The sequence below is a fragment of the Schistocerca serialis genome, chromosome 5, assembly GCF_023864345.2.
Source record: "Schistocerca serialis cubense isolate TAMUIC-IGC-003099 chromosome 5, iqSchSeri2.2, whole genome shotgun sequence".
Lineage (NCBI taxonomy): Eukaryota > Metazoa > Arthropoda > Insecta > Orthoptera > Acrididae > Schistocerca > Schistocerca serialis.
The window spans coordinates 98,900,645-98,921,925 of record NC_064642.1 but is presented as its reverse complement, the minus strand read 5'-3'; the positions used below and the strand labels follow the sequence as shown (position 1 = coordinate 98,921,925).

The window sequence follows — 21,281 nt, the reverse complement described above, 5'->3', positions numbered from 1 at the left end:
GAGTCTGCCACTTGCGTTTGCTAAACATCTCCGTAACGCTGTCACGCTTACCAAATAACCCTGTGACGAAACGCGCCGCTCTTCTTTGGATCTTCTCTATCTCCTCCGTCAACCCGACTAGGTACGGATCCGACACTCATGAGCAATGCTCAAGTATAGGTCGAACGAGTGTTTTGTAAGCCACCTCCTTTCTTGATGGACAACATTTTCTGAGGCCTCTCCCAATGAATCTCAACCTGGTGCCCGCCTTACCAACACCTAATTTCACATGATCATTCCACTTCAAATCGTTCCGCACGCATATTCCCAGATATTTTACAGAAGTAACTGCTACCAGTGTTTGTTCCGCTATCATATAATCATACAATAAAGGATCCTTCTTTCTGTGTATTCGCCTCGGGAGGTATAAGTAGGGGGAAGCAATATATTCGATACATCATCCAGAAACGCACCCTCTCGAAACCTGGACAGCAAGCTACACCGCGATGCATAGCGCCTCTCTTGCAGAGTCTGCCACTTGAGTTTGCTAAACATCGCGACAAATGGGACATCCGATTTGAAGGCCAAGTCCGGCACAAATTTTCGTCTTTCACCAACAGGTAATATTTTCGTATCTAACACAGTGAACGTCAGAAGGACTGTGCGGTTGTAAATATATTCCTGCGTGTATCACGAGGAAAGAGTAGGAAGATAAAATTAGATTCGATCCGAAGCAAAGGTGTACCGGCGGTCGTTCTTCCCGCGGACTAATCGCGACTGGAAAAGGAAAAGGGACAAGTGACGTTAGTGCACATGTCGGAGTATAGAAGCAGATATTGTCGGATGGCCAGACGGTAGTAGAAGAGTTTTCGCCGGCGATTCCAGGTATGGAAATGAGCCTCCCCGGTAGCGGAAACTGGGTCTGCCGCGGCACTCTCAGTAATACAAGAGGCCCCCGCAGGAACGCCGGACACGTATAAACAGTGACCAGTGGCGGCAACTAAACTGTCTGCAGGCGGCGCCGCGGCGGCGGCGGCGGGGGCGGCGGCGGCGGCGGCGGAGACCTGCCGACGAGGCAGCGGCGCTCTTGCGGGCCGCACACAATGGTCAGCGCAGCCCCCGCGCTGGAACAATGGGCGTCGGCGGCGTCCCGCGCAGCGCCTGCGTCGGTCCTGGCCATTACGCGGATTAGCCGCCGCCACCGCCCCCGCCGCCTCCACCGGCCGGCCACGGGTCCGACTAATGCCGGCCCATTACACGCGCGCCTCGCCCGGATTAAAGGTAATCACGGGGAAATCTTTTGCCTCCACTCTCGGAGCTTTGTCGGAGCTGCAGCTGCGGAATAACAGCTGGACGGCGGCCAGTGGTGCCCGCTCGTTACCATCCACCGAACGAGCCGGCGAGGTAAAAGAGGGCCTGGAAAAAGGAGCGGAAATAAAGGCGCACTTAGCTCGGCCAGCGGCCGGAAGAAAAATGCCGTGCCGCTGAAATATCCGCGAATTCCGCAACGGCGTCCCGCCGGCCAACCTGTGTCTGCCGTCGGCGGCTGAAGAGGCTCCCGTCGTTTCGTTTAAATCCGTACAACTGCGAAACCGAATTACGTAGTCTCCCGGGAAACGTGTGGGCCGATTTGTCTTACACTACTGGCCATTAAAATTGCTGCACCAAGAATAAATGCACAAATATATTATACTAGAAGTGACATGTGATTACAGTTTCACGTAATTTGGGTGCATAGATCCTGAGAAATCAGTACCCAGAACAACAACCTCTGGCCGTAATAACGGCCTTGATACGCCTGGGCATTGAGTCAAACAGAGCTTTGATGGCGTGTACAGGTACAGCTGCCCATGCGGCTTCAACACGATACCACTGTTCACCATTGACCAGACGTTTTCAATTGGTGAGCGATCTGGAGAATGTGCTGGCCAGGGCAGCAATCGAACATTTTCTGTACCCAGAAAGGTCCGTACAGGAACTGCAACATGCGGTCGTGCATTATCCTGCTGAAATCTAGGGTTTCGCAGGGATCGAATGAAGGGTGGAGCCACGGGTCCTAACACATCTGAAATGTAACGTCCACTGTTCAAAGTACCGTCAATGCGAACGAGAGGTGACCGAGACGTGTAACCAATGGCACCCGAAACCATCACGCCGGGTGTTACGCCAGTATGGCGATGACAAGTACACGCTTCTAATGTGCGGTCACCGCGATGTCGACAAACACGGATGCGACCATCATGGTGCTGTAAACAGAACCTGGATTCATCCTAAAAAATGACGTTTTGCCATTCGTGCACCCAGGTTCGTCGTTGAGTACACCATCGCAGGCGCTCCTGTCTGTGATGCAGCGTCAAGGGCAACTACAGCTATGGTCTCCGAGCTGATAGTCCATGCTGCTGCAAACGTTGTCGAACTGTTCGTGCAGATGGTTGTTGTCTTGCAAACGTCCCCATCTGTTGACTCAGGGATCGAGACGTGGCTGCACGATCCGTTACAGCCCTGCGGATAAGGTGCCTGTCACCTCGACTGCTAGTGATACGAGGCCGTAGGGGTCCAACACGGCGTTCCGTATTACCCTCCTGAACCCACCGATTTCATATTCTGATAACAGTCATTGGATCTCGACCAACGCGAGCAGCAGTGTCGTGATACGATACACCGCAATCGCGATAGGCTACATTCCGACCTTTATCAAAGTCGGAAACGTGATGGTACGCATTTCTCCTCCTTACACGAGGCATCATAACAACGTTTCATGAGGCAACGCCGGTCAACTGCTGTTTGTGTATGAGAAATCAGTTGGAAACTTTCCTCATGTCAGCAAGTTGTAGGTGTCGCCACCAGCGCCAACCTTGTGTGAATGCTCTGAAAAGCTAATCGTTTGCATATCACAGAATCTTCTTCCTGTCGGTTAAATTTTGCGTCTGTAGCGCGTCATCTTCGTGGTGTAGCAATTTTAATGGGCATTAGTGTATAAACACAATGACTAAGGTGCCGGAGAAGCTGTTGTGCAAACACCTACAGGTTCATTATGCTCTTCTGGGCCTCAGCCTCCAATTCGGATTTAGAGAAGGTAAATCAGTAGACGATGCAATTAATCAAGCTATGGAAAATGTCGAATGCACAGAACACAACGATGCCATAGCCATCGTGATAGATATTGCAGGTGCTTTTGGCAAGCCTACATTGTTTGCAGCTCCTTGTATTGGCCGTGTTTGCAGTTAAAATTGTTGGGGGTGAGGCCCGCCAGTTACGCAAAACGCCGTTTTTCTCAGTACCTGTAGAATTAACACACAAGGGATCCAGAAAATTCATGCACACCAAATGTAAAGAATAAATAGAAACGCTAACCCACTGATGATGGCACAGTAGTGCCGAAACATGTCCGGGTGTGTTGTATAACTGGCGGACCTCACATCCAACAATTGTTTGCGACGTTAAGACAACAGTCAAATGGCTCTGAGCACTATGGGACTTAACATCTATGGTCATCAGTCGCCTAGAACTTAGAACTACTTAAACCTAATTAACCTAAGGACATCACACAACACCCAGCCATCACGAGGCAGAGAAAATCCCTGAGCCCGCCGGGAATCGAACCCGGGAACCCGGGCGTGGGAAGCGAGAACGCTACCGCACGACCACGAGATGCGGGCAGACAACAGTCTCTTAGACGAGGAGAGAGTAGTGAAATCGCAGGTGGGCAATCGGAAAGTAGTTAAAACAATTGCCGACGGATGACCTTTCCTCAGGGGTGCATCTACATCTACATCTTCATCTACATCCATACTCCGCGAACCACCTGACGGTCTGTGAAATAACGATAGAACCCCTCCTCCACCTGCTGGATGGGAATAATAGCACCGATGGATTTTTTTAAGAGAATTGCAGATCTCAGGCACAATTTGGCATTGAAATAACTTCAATGGCAAACCCGGACTTTCCGGTTTACATTGCTTTGGATATCTGGACACACTTCCCCTCCAACGCAGTTTCTCAACTTGTCGCACACTACGTCACAGCGTCCGCCATCACAGCTTTACCCGATTCTCGTAAGCATTCGGACTCAGTGTGCATCTGTTCTGAAGTTACCCTTACTGTTAAACGCATATGTATTATTATATGTGTGATACCTTTTCTGTCGGACATATCTCGGTCAAGCTTGTGTCGCTGAATGGTCCACCCCATATTTACGAACTAGTGGAAGTGTCTCGTGACTTAGCGCGATGTGTAGTGCGCCAACGCTTTATGTCAGGTTCTCGACGTGTCCAATGCGCTGTGAGCTGGGATTTAGTGAATGAGTGCCAAAGACAATGGAAGAGTATCCTTCATCAGTAACGAACACATGAAAAATAAGAAATAAGTGTAATAAGATCTGGACCATAAAAAGAATAGAGCTAGCTACTGGGACGGGCTGAGGATTCTAGAATGTATGGAAGACGAATGTTATATCGCAACTGAAGATAACGAAAAATGTTCAGAAACAACTAAGTATGAATTACTTTCCCCCGAATGTCAGAAAATTGGACCCACCTCTTTCAGCCACATGCCAACATCCTATGACCCAAAAATGGAAGGAATATGATGCCCTTCTCAAATATTTAAATGAGAATAAATAACAGAGACTCCAAATTAAAAACCGTCTAGAAATTCTATAGTTACCACGCCCAGCAAAAAGGATATAACAGACACATCATTCAAAACCATGGCTATGACCGTGAAAAATTTTTGGCCAGATCCCACGATGCAGACCAAGACTGAAGTCTTCCGTATCGTCACAGAGATGGCAGTGTTAAACCAACTATGTCAATACGGATCTCGTTTACCAACTGTAGATGATAACGGAAGTTATTCGTCCTCGCTGCAGTCATCAGCATCTTTTACTAGGTCCACAAGACACGCTTCTTATTGAAGTTTCTCAAGCAAATGACATTGCCACTCGAGCACTCGGTTTATCGCTGAAATGAAATGAAATGATCGTATGGTACTGAGGGCCGGGAGTCCCCACACGGGGAAGTTCAGCCACCGAGTTGACTCCATATTGGGCTATATGCGTATCACTGATGACGAAATGATAATGAGGAGAAGAAAACATCCACTCCCTGAGCTGAGAAATTCTCAGAGCCTGCCTGCAATCGAACAAAAGCCCTCTGCATGGCAGTCAGACGCACTGACCATTCAGCTAAGTAGACGACAGTTTTTTACTAAATGACTTCACTGAAGAGCACTACTAATACGAGAAACAATGTAACAATACAATGTTTTGTGTAATGTTCCATACCTTATCTGCTATGTAAAACTGACTGAAATCTATGAAAATTGTTTTGTGGTTGTGTGTGTGGGAGGTTTTTTGTTCTCTGTTACATAATTATTTATTTTTTCATTGAATTTCTTGCAAATAATAATTTTTAGTAACAATTATAAGAAAACTGTTTACAGGCAATGTAGTTCCCAGACAGCACGTGTGGACTGAATAATTAAAACGCTTGCAGTTTTATTTTCTGGGAGAACACAAATGCGCAACGTATTTAAGCTTTGTGTCCCTATCGACTTAAAATATCCTGTCTCACTCGGTTTGCACAAATTTTCTGCCTCTACGAAAACCGTGAAACCCGGTTTAACACAATTTCACAACGGTGCACTACAAGCAAACTCATCATAGCAGACACCAAAACCACAGAAACCATTACTGAAGGGTCGACTCAGAAGGGACTGTTCCATAAAAAATATGAGACACAAACACAAAAACAGCATGAACGCATCAAAACAAATACAGACAAAGCAGAAAATATACTACACAAACTGGCAAAGTTAAACTCAGGGGAATAAGGGGTACCTTTGCGAGTTACACGAACATTCCTGTGAATTCTTCCACTCCGTACTTTGCTTTGCTGCCAGTAGATAGGCACACCGATTAATTCTCATCACAAATGAAACAACTGTTAGACGAGGACAAAGGCGTGTCCCGCTTAGGTTGTCAGGGATTTTCGGCACCACATCAGCAATAGCACTGAGCGTTGTTCTTGGAATACACCCGACTGACGTTACTATACGATATCGGGCTGCAATTTACTGGTTTTATGATGGGCAGACTATAACAACAACTATTAACAACAGCCGGCCACGGTGGACAAGCGGTTCTAGGCACTTCAGTCCGGAACCGCACTGCTGCTATGGTCGCAGGTTCGTATCCTGCCTCGGGCATGGATGTGTGTGATGTCCTTAGGTTAGTTAGATTTAAGTAGTTCTAAGTCTAGGGCACTGATGACCTCAGATGTTAAGTCCCATAGTACTTAGAGTCATTTGAACCATTTATTAACAACAATTACCAACAGGCAAAGTGAATGTGAGGTCAGCGATGAGGGACGAAGGGTCTATACATTTTGGCCGACTTTTTGTAGCGGTTAAGTCGAAAACATGTAGGTATTAACCATGACATGGTTCAGTTATTAACTGGACACGGATCTTATCCCACGCACTTAAACCGCGTGGGTCTATGTCAGACACAAAACTGCACATGTGGGGAATTAGGAATCCACATACATCACAGATACACAACCTAAATACAAATTTCTGAAATGAAATTTCTGAAACAACTTACAAACAATATATGCGCAGTTGGCCATACAGAGGGCCACTCAGCATGTAGCAGAACTAGGGAATGCATTATTGCTTAATTAATTATAAATATTCTTTACTTATTTCTTATTCAAAATAAGTATTCTTTATGTGTGCTTTTATTTTTAATTATTGGTTCAGCCGGCCGCTGTAGTTGAGCGGTTCTAGGCGCTTCAGTCCGGAACCGTGCTGCTGCTACGGTCGCAGGTTCGAATCCTGTCTCGGGCATGGATGTGTGTGATGTCCTTAGGTTAGTTAGGTTTAAGTAGTTCTAAGTTCTAGGGGACTGATGACCTCAGTTGTTAAGTCCTATAGTACTAAGAGCCATTTTTTTATTGGTTCAGTTATTGGTTTTAGTTGGTTTAGCTTAGTTGTAAGGTGTCAGGCAAATCCAACTCCTTCCATGAAAACCATGACATGATAGCAAATCCGGCAGTATGTCACATAGCTCCAAATAAATCATGACATTAAATTAACCAAAGTAATACGATCAACGAGTGAACAAATGGAATACCACAGACTAACACAAGAACGCCTAAATGCATGTCATACCTTCACACCGTGAAACAGAAGCAGTTCCGAGGGGTGAAACGAGAACAGAAACAGAGCTGAGCCGTGTAGGCTAGGAGGCCCTACGATAAGGGACGGACACCCACATTGCCATCCGATTGCCAAGAGCAGCCCCCAGCCCATGTTAAAAGATAGAGCCCTCCAGAAGAACAGTATAGATCTTACGATAACACTAAAAGGGCCACACCAGCTGCAAGTTTTAGTGTGAGACTATATGCATCTCTGTTACGTAGCAAACATTAAAAACATTTCCCCACCACGAAAAGTATAACGGTTCTCATTGGATAGACTGAATTTTTGTAGGTGGAGCTTAAGGTTAACATTGAGACCCTGATTGGTCAGCTGAAAACACAGTCAGATACCTTTTTCTTAAACCCACTTCAGTAAATTGTAGTAAAGAGATGTTAGAGAGTTGCTACCGAGACGGCGAGGTGTGTGGAGCTACGCTGTCCGCCGCCCCCTGACGCTGACTAACCACCGACAAGGTAATGAATGCACGCGATGCCGCATAAGAGCGCATAAGGCTTCACTCAGAACTGCAGTAGTCTCATCTGTTACATCCCTTTTTTGCGTAATACTAGTGTCGATCGTCAATCAAAGCTCATGGTATTCACATTTGCTACTTGAAGTTAAAATATGAAACGCGATGATTTTTCTGTTATGTAATTCTTGAGGAGCCACATCAGCCACTGTAATTTACGACAAGTTAAATAAGTAAATAAAGATAATTGAAGGTCACTGTAGACCATTTTTGATAGCTTTCTCTTTTATGAAACTTAAACCTAGATTATAGATGTGATATGGCATAGGTCATCCTTAGATCCATTATAGAACTTGGAAACCTATTCAGGGAATATTCGTTCAAATCTTTGTTGAACGCAGTTGGTTTTTATCATCCTGTATTAAACTATTTCCTTATATCAATAGTGCAATTTATAAACAATGTTTTGTGAGTAGAATAAAAATTCCAGTGGTAAACTTAACTGCTTTTTCGACGTTATTTTACCAGTTAACTAAAAATAGGAAAGCCCTGAGCCCCTTCCACTAAATTTAGTTAGTATTCAGATTCTTTTACAGGGAGTGCAGTGGAGCTGGCGCTGAAATCATTAAGTATTTGATTATATTATTGCTAGTCTCACTGAACTCTTCTGAACTCTGCATGTCATGTGTGGTCTGGCGTCTCCTTACCAGCAACAGGTCCCAGGTTCAAACTAGTCAATTCCCTAAAAAACACGCTCAGAGCGTCGTTGCGCGGAAGTGGTAGGGAGACACGACTCAGAACAAACAGACACCACGCAAAATGTTAGATAGTTCCTTATTTCCTTTTATGTTTACTCTCCTGGAAACCTGGCAAACATAAACATTTCGTTTTAAATACCACAGGAGAGGATGAGATGTATTCCGCAGCGGCAATCTTGCGGAAATTCCTTGTCGGTATCTGCTTCACCTGAAATCTCTAAAACGTTTACTCGCTACGCAGATAGTTCGGTACAACTGTGTTTGATGAGTCTGGATGATAGGTCCAACAATTTAGCGAGATAAAGTTGATTAATTCCGAGATAATCGCTCGTCGAATTATGACCGCGGAAAATGCAGGTTCGCACAATCGTTCCAAACTTCACCTCCGAGCGATCTACGCCTCGTAATATCTGTACCGTGATAATTACCTAATTTCGGTATGGAAATATACACACTTTGAATACTAGATGTTAGTTATTGGGTTTTATTTAGTGCAGAAAACTATTTGAACGTTTACCATAAACCGTAATGGCGTCTCACAACAATAAAATCTCTCTCCTCCTCTCACGCGCCCGACATCTCCATTTCCTTCATCAAAGAGTCCATAAAACAAATCTTTGTTTCGGTAAGAAACAGAAATGCTTCCGTAGCACGTAACGTCCGATTCTCGCAGTCGGTATATACCGTACACCATAATATCAGAATATCAATTCGCCGCTCCATACGTGGCGTTTTTAATTCGTTTATTCGCTGTTATAGAGTGGAGAATGAAAAGACAATTCTTCTAATAATTTCCGGGTATGCAGCCGGATCCCGTAGACATTCTGCCACGATATTTCGGTCGAGAGACAAGACAATTATTTCTTTGTACCTTCATATAGACTATTCGGAATGGTTGTGTTTGAAATAGTCATACTAGGCTAACTATGTATCGGTAATTAGTACCCAAGTAGCAGTGTAAAGTTGTACGTAGAAGGTACAGAGCCAGTGTATTGTTACCTGAGGCACTATACAGCTGTACCTAACTGTCCATTAACCTACACCGAGGTATCGATCACATAAAGTTGATGGTTGGCTCCAACATCTACAAATGTTCATTATTTCCGTTTTACAGGGTGTTTCAAAAATGACCGGTATATTTGAAACGGCAATAAAAACTAAACGAGCAGCGATAGAAACACACCGTTTGTTGCAATATGCTTGGGACAACAGTACATTTTCAGGCAGACAAACTTTCGAAATTACAGTAGTTACAATTTTCAACAACAGATGGCGCTGCGGTCTGGGAAACTCTATAGTACGATATTTTCCAGATATCCACCATGCATAGCAATAATATGGCGTAGTCTCTGAATGAAATTACCCGAAACCTTTGACAGCGTGTCTGGCGGAATGGCTTCACGTGCAGATGAGATGTACTGCTTCAGCTGTTCAATTGTTTCTGGATTCTGGCGGTACACCTGGTCTTTCAAGTGTCCCCACAGAAAGAAGTCACAGGGGTTCACGTCTGGCGAATAGGGAGGCCAATCCACGCCGCCTCCTGTATGTTTCGGATAGCCCAAAGCAATCACACGATCATCGAAATATTCATTCAGGAAATTAAAGACGTCGGCCGTGCGATGTGGCCGGGCACCATCTTGCATAAACCACGAGGTGTTCGCAGTGTCGTCTAAGGCAGTTTGTACCGCCACAAATTCACGAAGACTGTCGAGATAGCGTGATGCAGTAATCGTTTCGGATCTGAAAAATGGGCCAATGATTCCTTTGGAAGAAATGGCGGCCTAGACCAGTACTTTTTGAGGATGCAGGGACGATGGGACTGCAACATGGGGCTTTTCGGTTCCCCATATGCGCCAGTCCTGTTTATTGACGAAGCCGTCCAGGTAAAAATAAGCTTCGTCAGTAAACCAAATGCTGCCCACATGCATATCGCCGTCATCAATCCTGTGCACTATATCGTTAGCGAATGTCTCTCGTGCAGCAATGGTAGCGGCGCTGAGGGGTTGCCGCGTTTGAATTTTGTATGGATAGAGGTGTAAACTCTGGCGCATGAGACGATACGTGGACGTTGGCGTCATTTGGACCGCAGCTGCAACACGGCGAACGGAAACCCGAGGCCGCTGTTGGATCACCTGCTGCACTAGCTGCGCGTTGCCCTCTGTGGTTGCCATACGCGGTCGCCCTACCTTTCCAGCACGTTCATCCGTCACGTTCCCAGTCTGTTGAAATTTTTCAAACAGATCCTTTATTGTATCGCTTTTCGGTCCTTTGGTTACATTAAATCTCCGTTGAAAACTTCGTCTTGTTGCAACAACACTGTGTTCTAGGCGGTGGAATTCCAACACCAGAAAAATCCTCTGTTCTAAGGAATAAACCATGTTGTCTACAGCACGTTGTGAACAGCACACGCTTACAGCAGAAAGACGACGTACAGAATGGCGCACCCACAGACTGCGTTGTCTTCTATATCTTTCACATCACTTGCAGCGCCATCTGTTGTTGAAAATTGTAACTACTGTAATTTCTAAAGTTTGTCCGCCTGAAAATGTACTGTTGTCCCAAGCATATTGCACCAAACGGTGTATTTCTATCGCTGCTCGCTTAGTTTTTATTGCCATTTCATATATACCGGTCATTTTTGAAACACCCTGTATGTTCTGAATATGTACTTATATTTTCATTCCAGGAAAATAATTTCATTTTAAAAACGTAAAAACCTGCAAATACACTTTCTGAGTTTTCCGCCGAATCGTATTGTGTAAATCGCACAATATTTCATCGACGCAACTGATCGACATCTTCAAGTGGTGGTAGCTGCCGCTCTCACTGCTGCAAGGCGCGACTGGTGATAACCGAGTAGTGGCGCCGAACTTTATCAGGCTATTCCTTCAAAAGTGATTAAGAGCCTCCGCCAACAGGCTGCAGTGTGCCCCCAGACTGTACTGCCTACCCAAGTTACATAAGGATTGGACTCATCTTTGCCCAGTAATGAGCAGAATAGGAACTCCTACCTACTATCTGGCCAAACATCTTACGACACTGGTGGGACCTCTCGTAGGTAAGTGTGGTCACAACATCCGGAATTCATAGGACGCCTGAAGACACTTATGCCACAACCGTCGAATCTTTTCGTAAGCTTTGACGTTATATTTTTATTTATGAAAGTACTCGTACCTCTGCAGGACTCGTTAGAGCTTATCAGTAGCCAGTTTGAGAAAGACATTGTTTAACCACGTGCTTACACCAAATTACTTCCTATTCAATAACCAGTATTTTGCACAAGTAGACGGTGTCGTCATGGGAAGTCCTCTGTCTCCCATGTTGGCCAAGTATTTCATGGAAGACTCTGAGGGAAATGTACTGCAGTCGGCAAGTACAAACCTTCCTGTTTCTGGCGGTATGTAGACGATGCATTTGTGGTGTGGCCCCACGGAATAAAGACATTACATGGTTTTTTCCGGCATCCCAATACACAATTCACAATGGAAGTGGAAAAGAATGGCATTCCTGGATGTCATAATCATAAGAAAGCCGTTGGTACACTGGGACATAGCGTCTATTGCAAATCAACTCATACGGAGCTACATTTGCAGGCCACAAGTTGTCATCACCCTGTGCAACGCAGTAGTGTCTTAGACTCTTTGGTGCATAGAGCACATGAGGTCTCAGATGCCAAAAGTCTACTTGGTGAGCTACTACAGCTAAGAACGTATTCCATTAGAATGGCTATTCTGTTAGACAGGTACACCAAGCATTCCATACTAAGAAAATTCGAAGCAGGGATGTAAATGAAGATGCGGAGGCACCCACTACAACCGCGTTCTTGCCCTATTTTGGCGGCATGTATTCAAGAATAGAGAGATCCTCAAAAGGCACATCAAGAGTGTTTTCTGGCCACCAGCAGAACTGAGGAATTTGCTGCGCTCGGTCTTGTATAATATCCCACGCCAATGTTGATAATCTCATATTGGACGGACATGCCAAACCGTACAGGAAAGTTGCGTCGAACACCATTGTCATACACACGTGGGGCAACCTCATAAATCAGCAGTAGCGGAGCACCGTACGTTTTACGAAAAGACTGAAATTCTGTCTCCAGCATCATCTTTCTGGGACCGTGTTGTTAAGGAGGCCATATATATATCTGTACGGCGGGCAATCGTATGAACAGGAATGCAGGTTTTCAACCAACCGCCGCCTGGAATCCAGCACTGGCTGCCGTTAAATCGAAACAGGAAAAACAAGAACTGCCGATTCATCACGCGAGGTAACGCACTGCAGAGATTTAATTCGGCTTTTGATTACAGGAACTTCCGGCAGCGCAGTCATTGCCTACAGCGCGCGATGCGATTCTCAGCAGTGGGCACCTGCAGCGCCGCTTTTCTCCAACTGCAAGCGTCTTCCACTCACGCTTATTACGTGCTTACGGCCTGATAAATTTCGGCTACGCCGCTCTATTATCATCACTCGCGCCTTGCAGCAGTGACAGCAGCTACTACCTCCACCTGAAGATGTGGACCGGTTCCATATTGTGCGATTTACACTATACGATCCGGCGGCAAATCCGAGAAGTGTATTTGCGAAAGACCCGTCGGTAACGCCTGAAAAGTCACATCAAGTAAAAACCTGCTTCAACAAGAAAATAAAGAGTAAAGGACATGGCACGCCCCGACGTGGCGAACGCGGGCAACTGTGCGTGTGACCGCAGGGATTGGCAGTGTCCAGCTTTGACTCGTCCTAGTTCAGCCGACAGACGCATCAGCTAAGAGGCCACAAACCACAAACCATAAGAAATTAGACGATGGTTCTGATACCAAGCAGCAAGTGAAAAAGAATTCTCTGTTTGAAGAACTTAGCAGCACCCCTTAAGCTTCACCACAAAAAGTAGAACTAAAGTTACTCCAGACTGGTTGTTGATGACTTGCAACCTATCTGCTTATAGGAGGTCGCTAATGCACATCCATGTTAAGTTTCACCCACCCTGGTGAGAATTTTCTGGTTCTTTATTTGCCTGGTAAGGCTTTGAAACCCGGAAGAGTACAAATCCAGCCTCCGTTACGTGGGGTACGTATGCAAGCACCCAGTGATGTCTCATGGCATGAGGCCGTGCTTAGGGACTCTCCAGTGAGGTCCAGTCTCATGGCATGAGGCAGTTTGTCTCATTTGATGATCATCCGTTGGTCAGATGAGTAAATTGAGCTTCGTGGCGCCTCGTTCAAAATGGTTCAAATGGCTTTAAGCACTATTGGACTTAACATCTGAGGTCATCAGTCCCCTAGACTTAGAACTACTTAAACCTAACTAACCTAAGGACACCACACACATCCATGCCCGAGCCCGGATTCGAATCTGCGACCGCAGCAGCCGCGTGGTTCCAGACTGAAGCGCCTAGAACCGCTCGACCACCACGGCCGGCGCACCTCATCTTATTCAAATATATTCGTCTGTAAATCGACAGCAAGTTATACGTCATCCGTTCTTATTTCTCCGTTACACACACACACACACACACACACACACACACACACACACACACACCAACAAACACACACGCACACACACATAAACACACCTTCATACATGCATACGTACGTACATACACTCCTGGAAATGGAAAAAAGAACACATTGACACCGGTGTGTCAGACCCACCATACTTGCTCCGGACACTGCGAGAGGGCTGTACAAGCAATCATCACACGCACGGCACAGCGGACACACCAGGAACCGCGGTGTTGGCCGTCGAATGGCGCTAGCTGCGCAGCATTTGTGCACCGCCGCCGTCAGTGTCAGCCAGTTTGCCGTGGCATACGGAGCTCCATCGCAGTCTTTAACACTGGTAGCATGCCACGACAGCGTGGACGTGAACCGTATGTGCAGTTGGCGGACTTTGAGCGAGGGCGTATAGTGGGCATGCGGGAGGCCGGGTGGACGTACCGCCGAATTGCTCAACACGTGGGGCATGAGGTCTCCACAGTACATCGATGTTGTCGCCAGTGGTCGGCGGAAGGTGCACGTGCCCGTCGACCTGGGACCGCACCGCAGCGACGCACGGATGCACGCCAAGACCGTAGGATCCTACGCAGTGCCGTAGGGGACCGCACCGCCACTTCCCAGCAAATTAGGGACACTGTTGCTCCTGGGGTATCGGCGAGGACCATTCGCAACCGTCTCCATGAAGCTGGGCTACGGTCCCGCACACCGTTAGGCCGTCTTCCGCTCACGCCCCAACATCGTGCAGCCCGCCTCCAGTGGTGCCGCGACAGGCGTGAATGGAGGGACGAATGGAGACGTGTCGTCTTCAGCGATGAGAGTCGCTTCTGCCTTGGTGCCAATGGTGGTCGTATGCGTGTTTGGCGCCGTGCAGGTGAGCGTCACAATCAGGACTGCATACGACCGAGGCACACAGGGCCAACACCCGGCATCATGGTGTGGGGAGCGATCTCCTACACTGGCCGTACACCACTGGTGATCGTCGAGGGGACACTGAATAGTGCACGGTACATCCAAACCGTCATCGAACCCATCGTTCTACCATTCCTAGACCGGCAAGGGAACTTGCTGTTCCAACAGAACAATGCACGTCCGCATGTATCCCATGCCACCCAACGTGCTCTAGAAGGTGTAAGTCAACTACCCTGGCCAGCAAGATCTCCGGATCTGTCCCCCATTGAGCATGTTTGGGATTGGATGAAGCGTCGTCTCACGCGGTCTGCACGTCCAGCACGAACGCTGGTCCAACTGAGGCGCCAGGTGGAAATGGCATGGCAAGCCGTTCCACAGGACTACATCCAGCATCTCTACGATCGTCTCCATGGGAGAATAGCAGCCTGAATTGCTGCGAAAGGTGGATATACACTGTACTAGTGCCGACATTGTGCATGCTCTGTAGCCTGTGTCTACGTACCTGTGGTTCTGTCAGTGTGATCATGTGATGTATCTGACCCCAGGAATGTGTCAATAAAGTTTCCCCTTCCTGGGACAATGAATTCACGGTGTTCTTATTTCAATTTCCAGGAATGTAGATACATTCACGCCACGACCATCCTCATCTTCATTATCATCGTTAGCAACACCACAAATAACAAATCATGCTGTGGCAGCATTGTTAACGTCTTTACTGGTAAAGCAATTTTATTTTTTCTGTCGAAAAATGACTGTGGTTTTTTATCAACTTTGTCCATTCCTCTCTTCATAAAAGGCAAGCCCACAAAAATATTTTAAAATTCAGCAATTTTAATTGTCTTAGTTTATGACAAATGTACACAACATTACAGTGTGAATATTATTTGCAAAAGTGGAAAATGCGATATTATTTGCACTTTTATCCTGTAGTGAAATAGAAGTGGATAGTTCCTGTGAATTATTATGGGTGGAAGTTACACTCAACAACCGAGCTAGGTTAATAATTGGCTCCTTTTACCAACCTCCCGACTCAGCAGCATTAGTGGCAGAACAACTGAGAGAAAATTTGGAATACATTTCACATAAATTTTCTCAGCATGTTATAGTCTTAGGTGGAGATTTCAATTTACCAGATATAGACTGGGACACTCAGATGTTTAGGACGGGTGGTAGGGACAGAGCATCGAGTGACATTATACTGAGTACACTATCCGAAAATTACCTCGAGCAATTAAACAGAGAACCGACTCCTGGAGATAACATCTTGGACCTACTGATAACAAACAGACCCGAACTTTTCGACTCTGTATGTACAGAACAGGGAATCAGTGATCATAAGGCCGTTGCAGCATCCCTGAATATGGAAGTTAGCAGGAATATAAAAAAAGGGAGGAAGGTTTATCTGTTTAGCAAGAGTAATAGAAGGCAGATTTCAGACTACCTAACAGATCAAAACGAAAATTTCTGTTCTGACACTGACAATGTTGAGTGTTTATGGAAAAAGTTCAAGGCAATCGTAAAATGCGTTTTAGACAGGTACGTGCCGAGTAAAACTGTGAGGGACGGGAAAAACCCACCGCGGTACAACAACAAAGTTAGGAAACTACTGCGAAAGCAAAGAGAGCTTCACTCTAAGTTTAAACGCAGCCAAAACCTCTCAGACAAACAGAAGCTAAACGATGTCAAAGTTAGCGTAAGGAGGGCTATGCGTGAAGCGTTCAGTGAATTCGAAAGTAAAATTCTATGTACCGACTTGACAGAAAATCCTAGGAAGTTCTGGTCTTACGTTAAATCAGTAAGTGGCTCGAAACAGCATATCCAGACACTCCGGGATGATGATGGCATTGAAACAGAGGATGACACGAGTAAAGCTGAAATACTAAACACCTTTTTCCAAAGCTGTTTCACAGAGGAAGACCGCACTGCAGTTCCTTCTCTAAATCCTCGCACAAACGAGAAAATGGCTGACATCGAAGTAAGTGTCCAAGGAATAGAAAAGCAACTGGAATCACTCAACAGAGGAAAGTCCACTGGACCTGACGGGATACCAATTCGATTCTACACAGAGTACGCGAAAGAACTTGCCCCCCTTCTAACAGCCGTGTACCGCAAGTCTCTAGAGGAACGGAAGGTTCCAAATGATTGGAAAAGAGCACAGGTAGTCCCAGTCTTCAGGAAGGGTAGTCGAGCAGATGCACAAAACTATAGAACTATATCTCTTACGTCGATCTCTTGTAGAATTTTAGAACATGTTTTTTGCCCGCGTATCATGTCGTTTTTGGAAACCCAGAATCTACTATGTAGGAATCAACATGGATTCCGGAAACAGCGATCGTGTGAGACCCAACTCGCTTTATTTGTTCATGAGACCCAGAAAATATTAGATACAGGCTCCCAGGTAGATGCTATTTTTCTTGACTTCCGGAAGGCGTTCGATACAGTTCCGCACTGTCGCCTGATAAACAAAGTAAGAGCCTACGGAATATCAGACCAGCTCTGTGGCTGGATTGAAGAGTTTTTAGCAAACAGAACACAGCATGTTGTTATCAATGGAGAGACGTCTACAGACGTTAAAGTAACCTCTGGCGTGCCACGGGGGAGTGTTATGGGACCATTGCTTTTCACAATATATATAAATGACCTAGTAGATAGTGTCGGAAGTCCCATGCGGCTTTTCGCGGATGATGCTGTAGTATACAGACAAGTTGCAGCATTAGAAAATTGTAGCGAAATGCAGGAAGATCTGCAGCGGATAGGCACTTGGTGCAGGGAGTGGCAACTGACCCTTAGCATAGACAAATGTAATGTATTGCGAATACATAGAAAGAAGGATCCTTTATTGTATGATTATATAATAGCGGAACAAACACTGCTAGCAGTTACTTCTGTAAAATATATGGGAGTATGCGTGCGGAACGATTTGAAGTGGAATGATCATATAAAATTAATTGTTGGTAAGGCGGGTACCAGGTTGAGATTCATTGGGAGAGTCCTTAGAAAATGTAGTCCATCAACAAAGGAGGTGGCTTACAAAACACTCGTTCGACCTATACTTGAGTATTGCTCATCAGTGTGGGATCCGTACCAGATCGGGTTGACGGAGGAGATAGAGAAGATCCAAAGAAGAGCGGCGCGTTTCGTCACAGGGTTATTTGGTAACCGTGATAGCGTTACGGAGATGTTTATCAAACTCAAGTGGCAGACTCTGCAAGAGAGGCGCTCTGCATTGCGATGTAGCTTGCTGTCCAGGTTTCGAGAGGGTGCGTTTCTGGATGAGGTATCGAATATATTGCTTCCCCCTACTTATACCTCCCGAGGAGATCACGAAAGTAAAATTAGAGAGATTAGAGCGCGCACGGAGGCTTTCAGACAGTCGTTCTTCCCGCGGACCATACGCGACTGGAACAGGAAAGGGAGGTAATGACAGTGGCACGTAAAGTGCCCTCCGCCACACACCGTTGGGTGGCTTGCGGAGTATCAATGTAGATGTAGATGTAGAGACTGTAAATTGTTAAACGACAGAACTATTAATTAATATGTGACTGAGAAAGGGGCCATTTAGGTACAGCTACCTGTACATAGGGCTGTTTATAGCGGATGTTTCGTTTGGCGGTCTGCTGCTCCCCCAAATAAAAACAGCCAGAGACAGTGGAAAGAGACACTTCATTCTGAGATATCGATCTGTTCGTGTTAGTCGAACGCCTGCGTACGTTGTGCCTCGGATGATGTCAGAGATGGTCAGACTTGAATGCATTTTCTGTAGAAGTAGGAAGTTAACTCGCGAGGACTGAAATCGTCCAGGAACACATTCGTTTCACGGAAGTAACTGTTCGTGTGCCGCCCTTAATGTTGGCAAAACCGTGTGGCAAGTGGCGAGATTGTTTTCCAATTTTAAGGCAAGCTTCGCGGTAAATGATAACAGCAAACAGTTACTGGATAAAGATTTATTGAAATCCTTGACCACGGTTTCAGTACATCTAAATATACCTTCATCAGAAGCGAAAATACACTTGAACAGGGAGACACCTTCATTACCGTAAAACTTAGAAACTTAACTGAGATAAAAGAAAAAACAACCACTTATAAATTTAAGTACCATGAAATTGCTAAAGTATTACAAGCATAAAAACTTCACTTTGATTGTGATGATGCGGTGCAAGCAGAGGTGAGGTTGTGGATCTGTCAACAAGGTCTTAACATTCTACAGTGACGGTATAAACAAGCTGGTCTCTCGTTGGGAGAAATATGATCGTCGCCAGGGCATTATGTTGAGAAGTAATATGTAGATATGAAGAATAAAGATGTAGAATGTTAATAAAATTTGTTTTATTTAAAAAGTTTTAAAAGTTTTCCCTTTTCAGCACGCCCTCGTCTCTTCAGCGGGTTAACTGGCAGCACACTTACACATTGCAGAAGGAATCTAAAATTTGACCTTCAAATATATGGCCACGCATTGACATAAACCATCCTACGCTATCACCTCTTTATTCTATGGTATCCCGATCTCTTTCAGTATAAAAGGCGTTCGTTATTAATATGATAACTAGAATGAGACCACTGAGTTTTAACCAATGCCAAGCAATTTCTTTTTTCTTCGCGTAATTAGAATTTCATCTATGGCATCAAAAATTTGTACCCATCATTGAGTCGATGAACCATAGCTCACCGTTTAACTTCTGTATGTCTTAATTGTTACAAAAGAAAGTTTCCTAAATTCACGGAAAATAGGAAAAAGAGCGTCGGGGTGCCAGTAGGTCATCAAGGAAAGTCTACTCTTCAAAAATGTTCAAATGTGTGTGAAATCGTATGGGACTTAACTGCTAAGGTCATCAGTCCCTAAGTTTACACACTACTGAACCTAAATTATCCTAAGGACAAACACACACACCGATGCCCGAGGGAGGACTCGAACCTCCGCCGGGAAAGTCTACTGTGTTTTCAAAGCTGTAGATATTATAAATTACATTAAAAGTAAAGCTAACTAGGAGGAGGGGAGAGGTCCTATCACTGACTGTCATTAATATTCGTTGTGCGAGCAGGTCAGAAGACGAGACCCGTCACGGAGGATATTTGGTTCTTCAGCACTCACTGCAGGCGGATGCAGACCTGATATACGCTGCCGACAGTCTCAGGACGGTGTGACTCCTATATCTTATACCATCGCTAAGATGCTGTGTAGCGATTATTTTGCTCCATTGATGGTTTTCTCAATAAAGGAACAGTTAGTGGCCCATATATTTTTGGGTAAATAACAGTAGAGTAAAATAGGAATACTGTCTCATCTAAGTATTGTGTAGTAATGTCTGATTGTTCAGGTAGCTTCAATAAAAACATTGTTAGCATTGTTTATTCGAGGCTGGTAATCCTGTAGCAGTCTTGGCGTTTTGATTGGCCCTTTTGGTGTTGTTATGCGCACTGTATGTGACCTGGTCGTTACTTTAGTTGAGTGACAGAGGAGAGATATGAAAACATAGGCATGTGCCAACAGTGTGTGAAAAGAAGGCAGATAACGGTCCACCCTCACGGATAGTAGCGCGTGTTAAAAACACCGCTTCCAGGATGGGGAGATACGCTGGACCCAGATCGCGCGGATTAACGACGAGGGTCGGCGTGCCGCCGAGTCTGGGTGCGGTTTTTAGGCGGTTTCTCACATCTCAGTCGGTGAATGCCGGGCTGGTACCCAAGTCCCCGCATCAGTTACACGATCGACAAACATTGATATGAAAAACACTACATACAGACAGATAGGATGTACACATTGCGTTCCGCTGGGGATAACGAACTGGTGACAGGAAGGGAATACTTCTGTGTAGTATTGTGGCAAGTCTAGTTCAGAAAGAGGTCGAGCGAATACTACAACACGCACACGAATTATCAGCAATTAAAAGTAGAACTTTGCAAACAAGTTGTGTTCGCACAGACGATATTAAATCGATTCTATTTCTGCATTTCATTACAGAATGGTTGTTTCGCATCAGAGGCTAATTGTCTTTCACATGACTGGGTGTTGTGTTGTTCTCATCATTTCATCATCATTGAGGACAATGGCGAGACTGGACTGTGAAAAGACTGGGACTTGTACAGGTGCTGATAACCACGCCGTTGACGCGCCCCACACACCAAATTGATCATCATCATCATCATCATCATCATCGTCGTCGTCGTCGTCATTTCCTTTCACATGACATAATGTTCAGTAGCCATTCTAGTCGCAATCAGCCGGATCTGTACTACGACAATACTGTCATTGTAAGCGATTATTACAATTTATCGCTGATTACATAGAGAGTGGAACAGCGCTCGGACATAAATACACTGACAGAAACAGATATCGCAACACCGAAAATAATAATTAATGAGGAGTAATGAAATTTCGGTGATACATTTGAATAGTTAACATATCTAAGTGATTACATTGCAAGATCACAAGTTAATGCAAGCGCGAGAGAAGCCATTCGAAACGCGAAC

At 45.4% G+C, this 21,281-nt stretch overlaps 1 protein-coding gene across 1 annotated transcript; it reads left to right on the top strand.

Moving 5' to 3' along the window:
• Positions 1-866: 866 nt before the first annotated feature.
• On the top strand, positions 867-1,467 carry LOC126481771 (uncharacterized). The gene is made up of 2 exons (XM_050105726.1): positions 867-885; positions 995-1,467. Exons 1-2 carry the CDS (start codon positions 867-869, stop codon positions 1,465-1,467), a joined length of 492 nt encoding a protein of 163 aa, XP_049961683.1.
• The last annotated feature ends 19,814 nt before the right edge of the window (positions 1,468-21,281 follow it).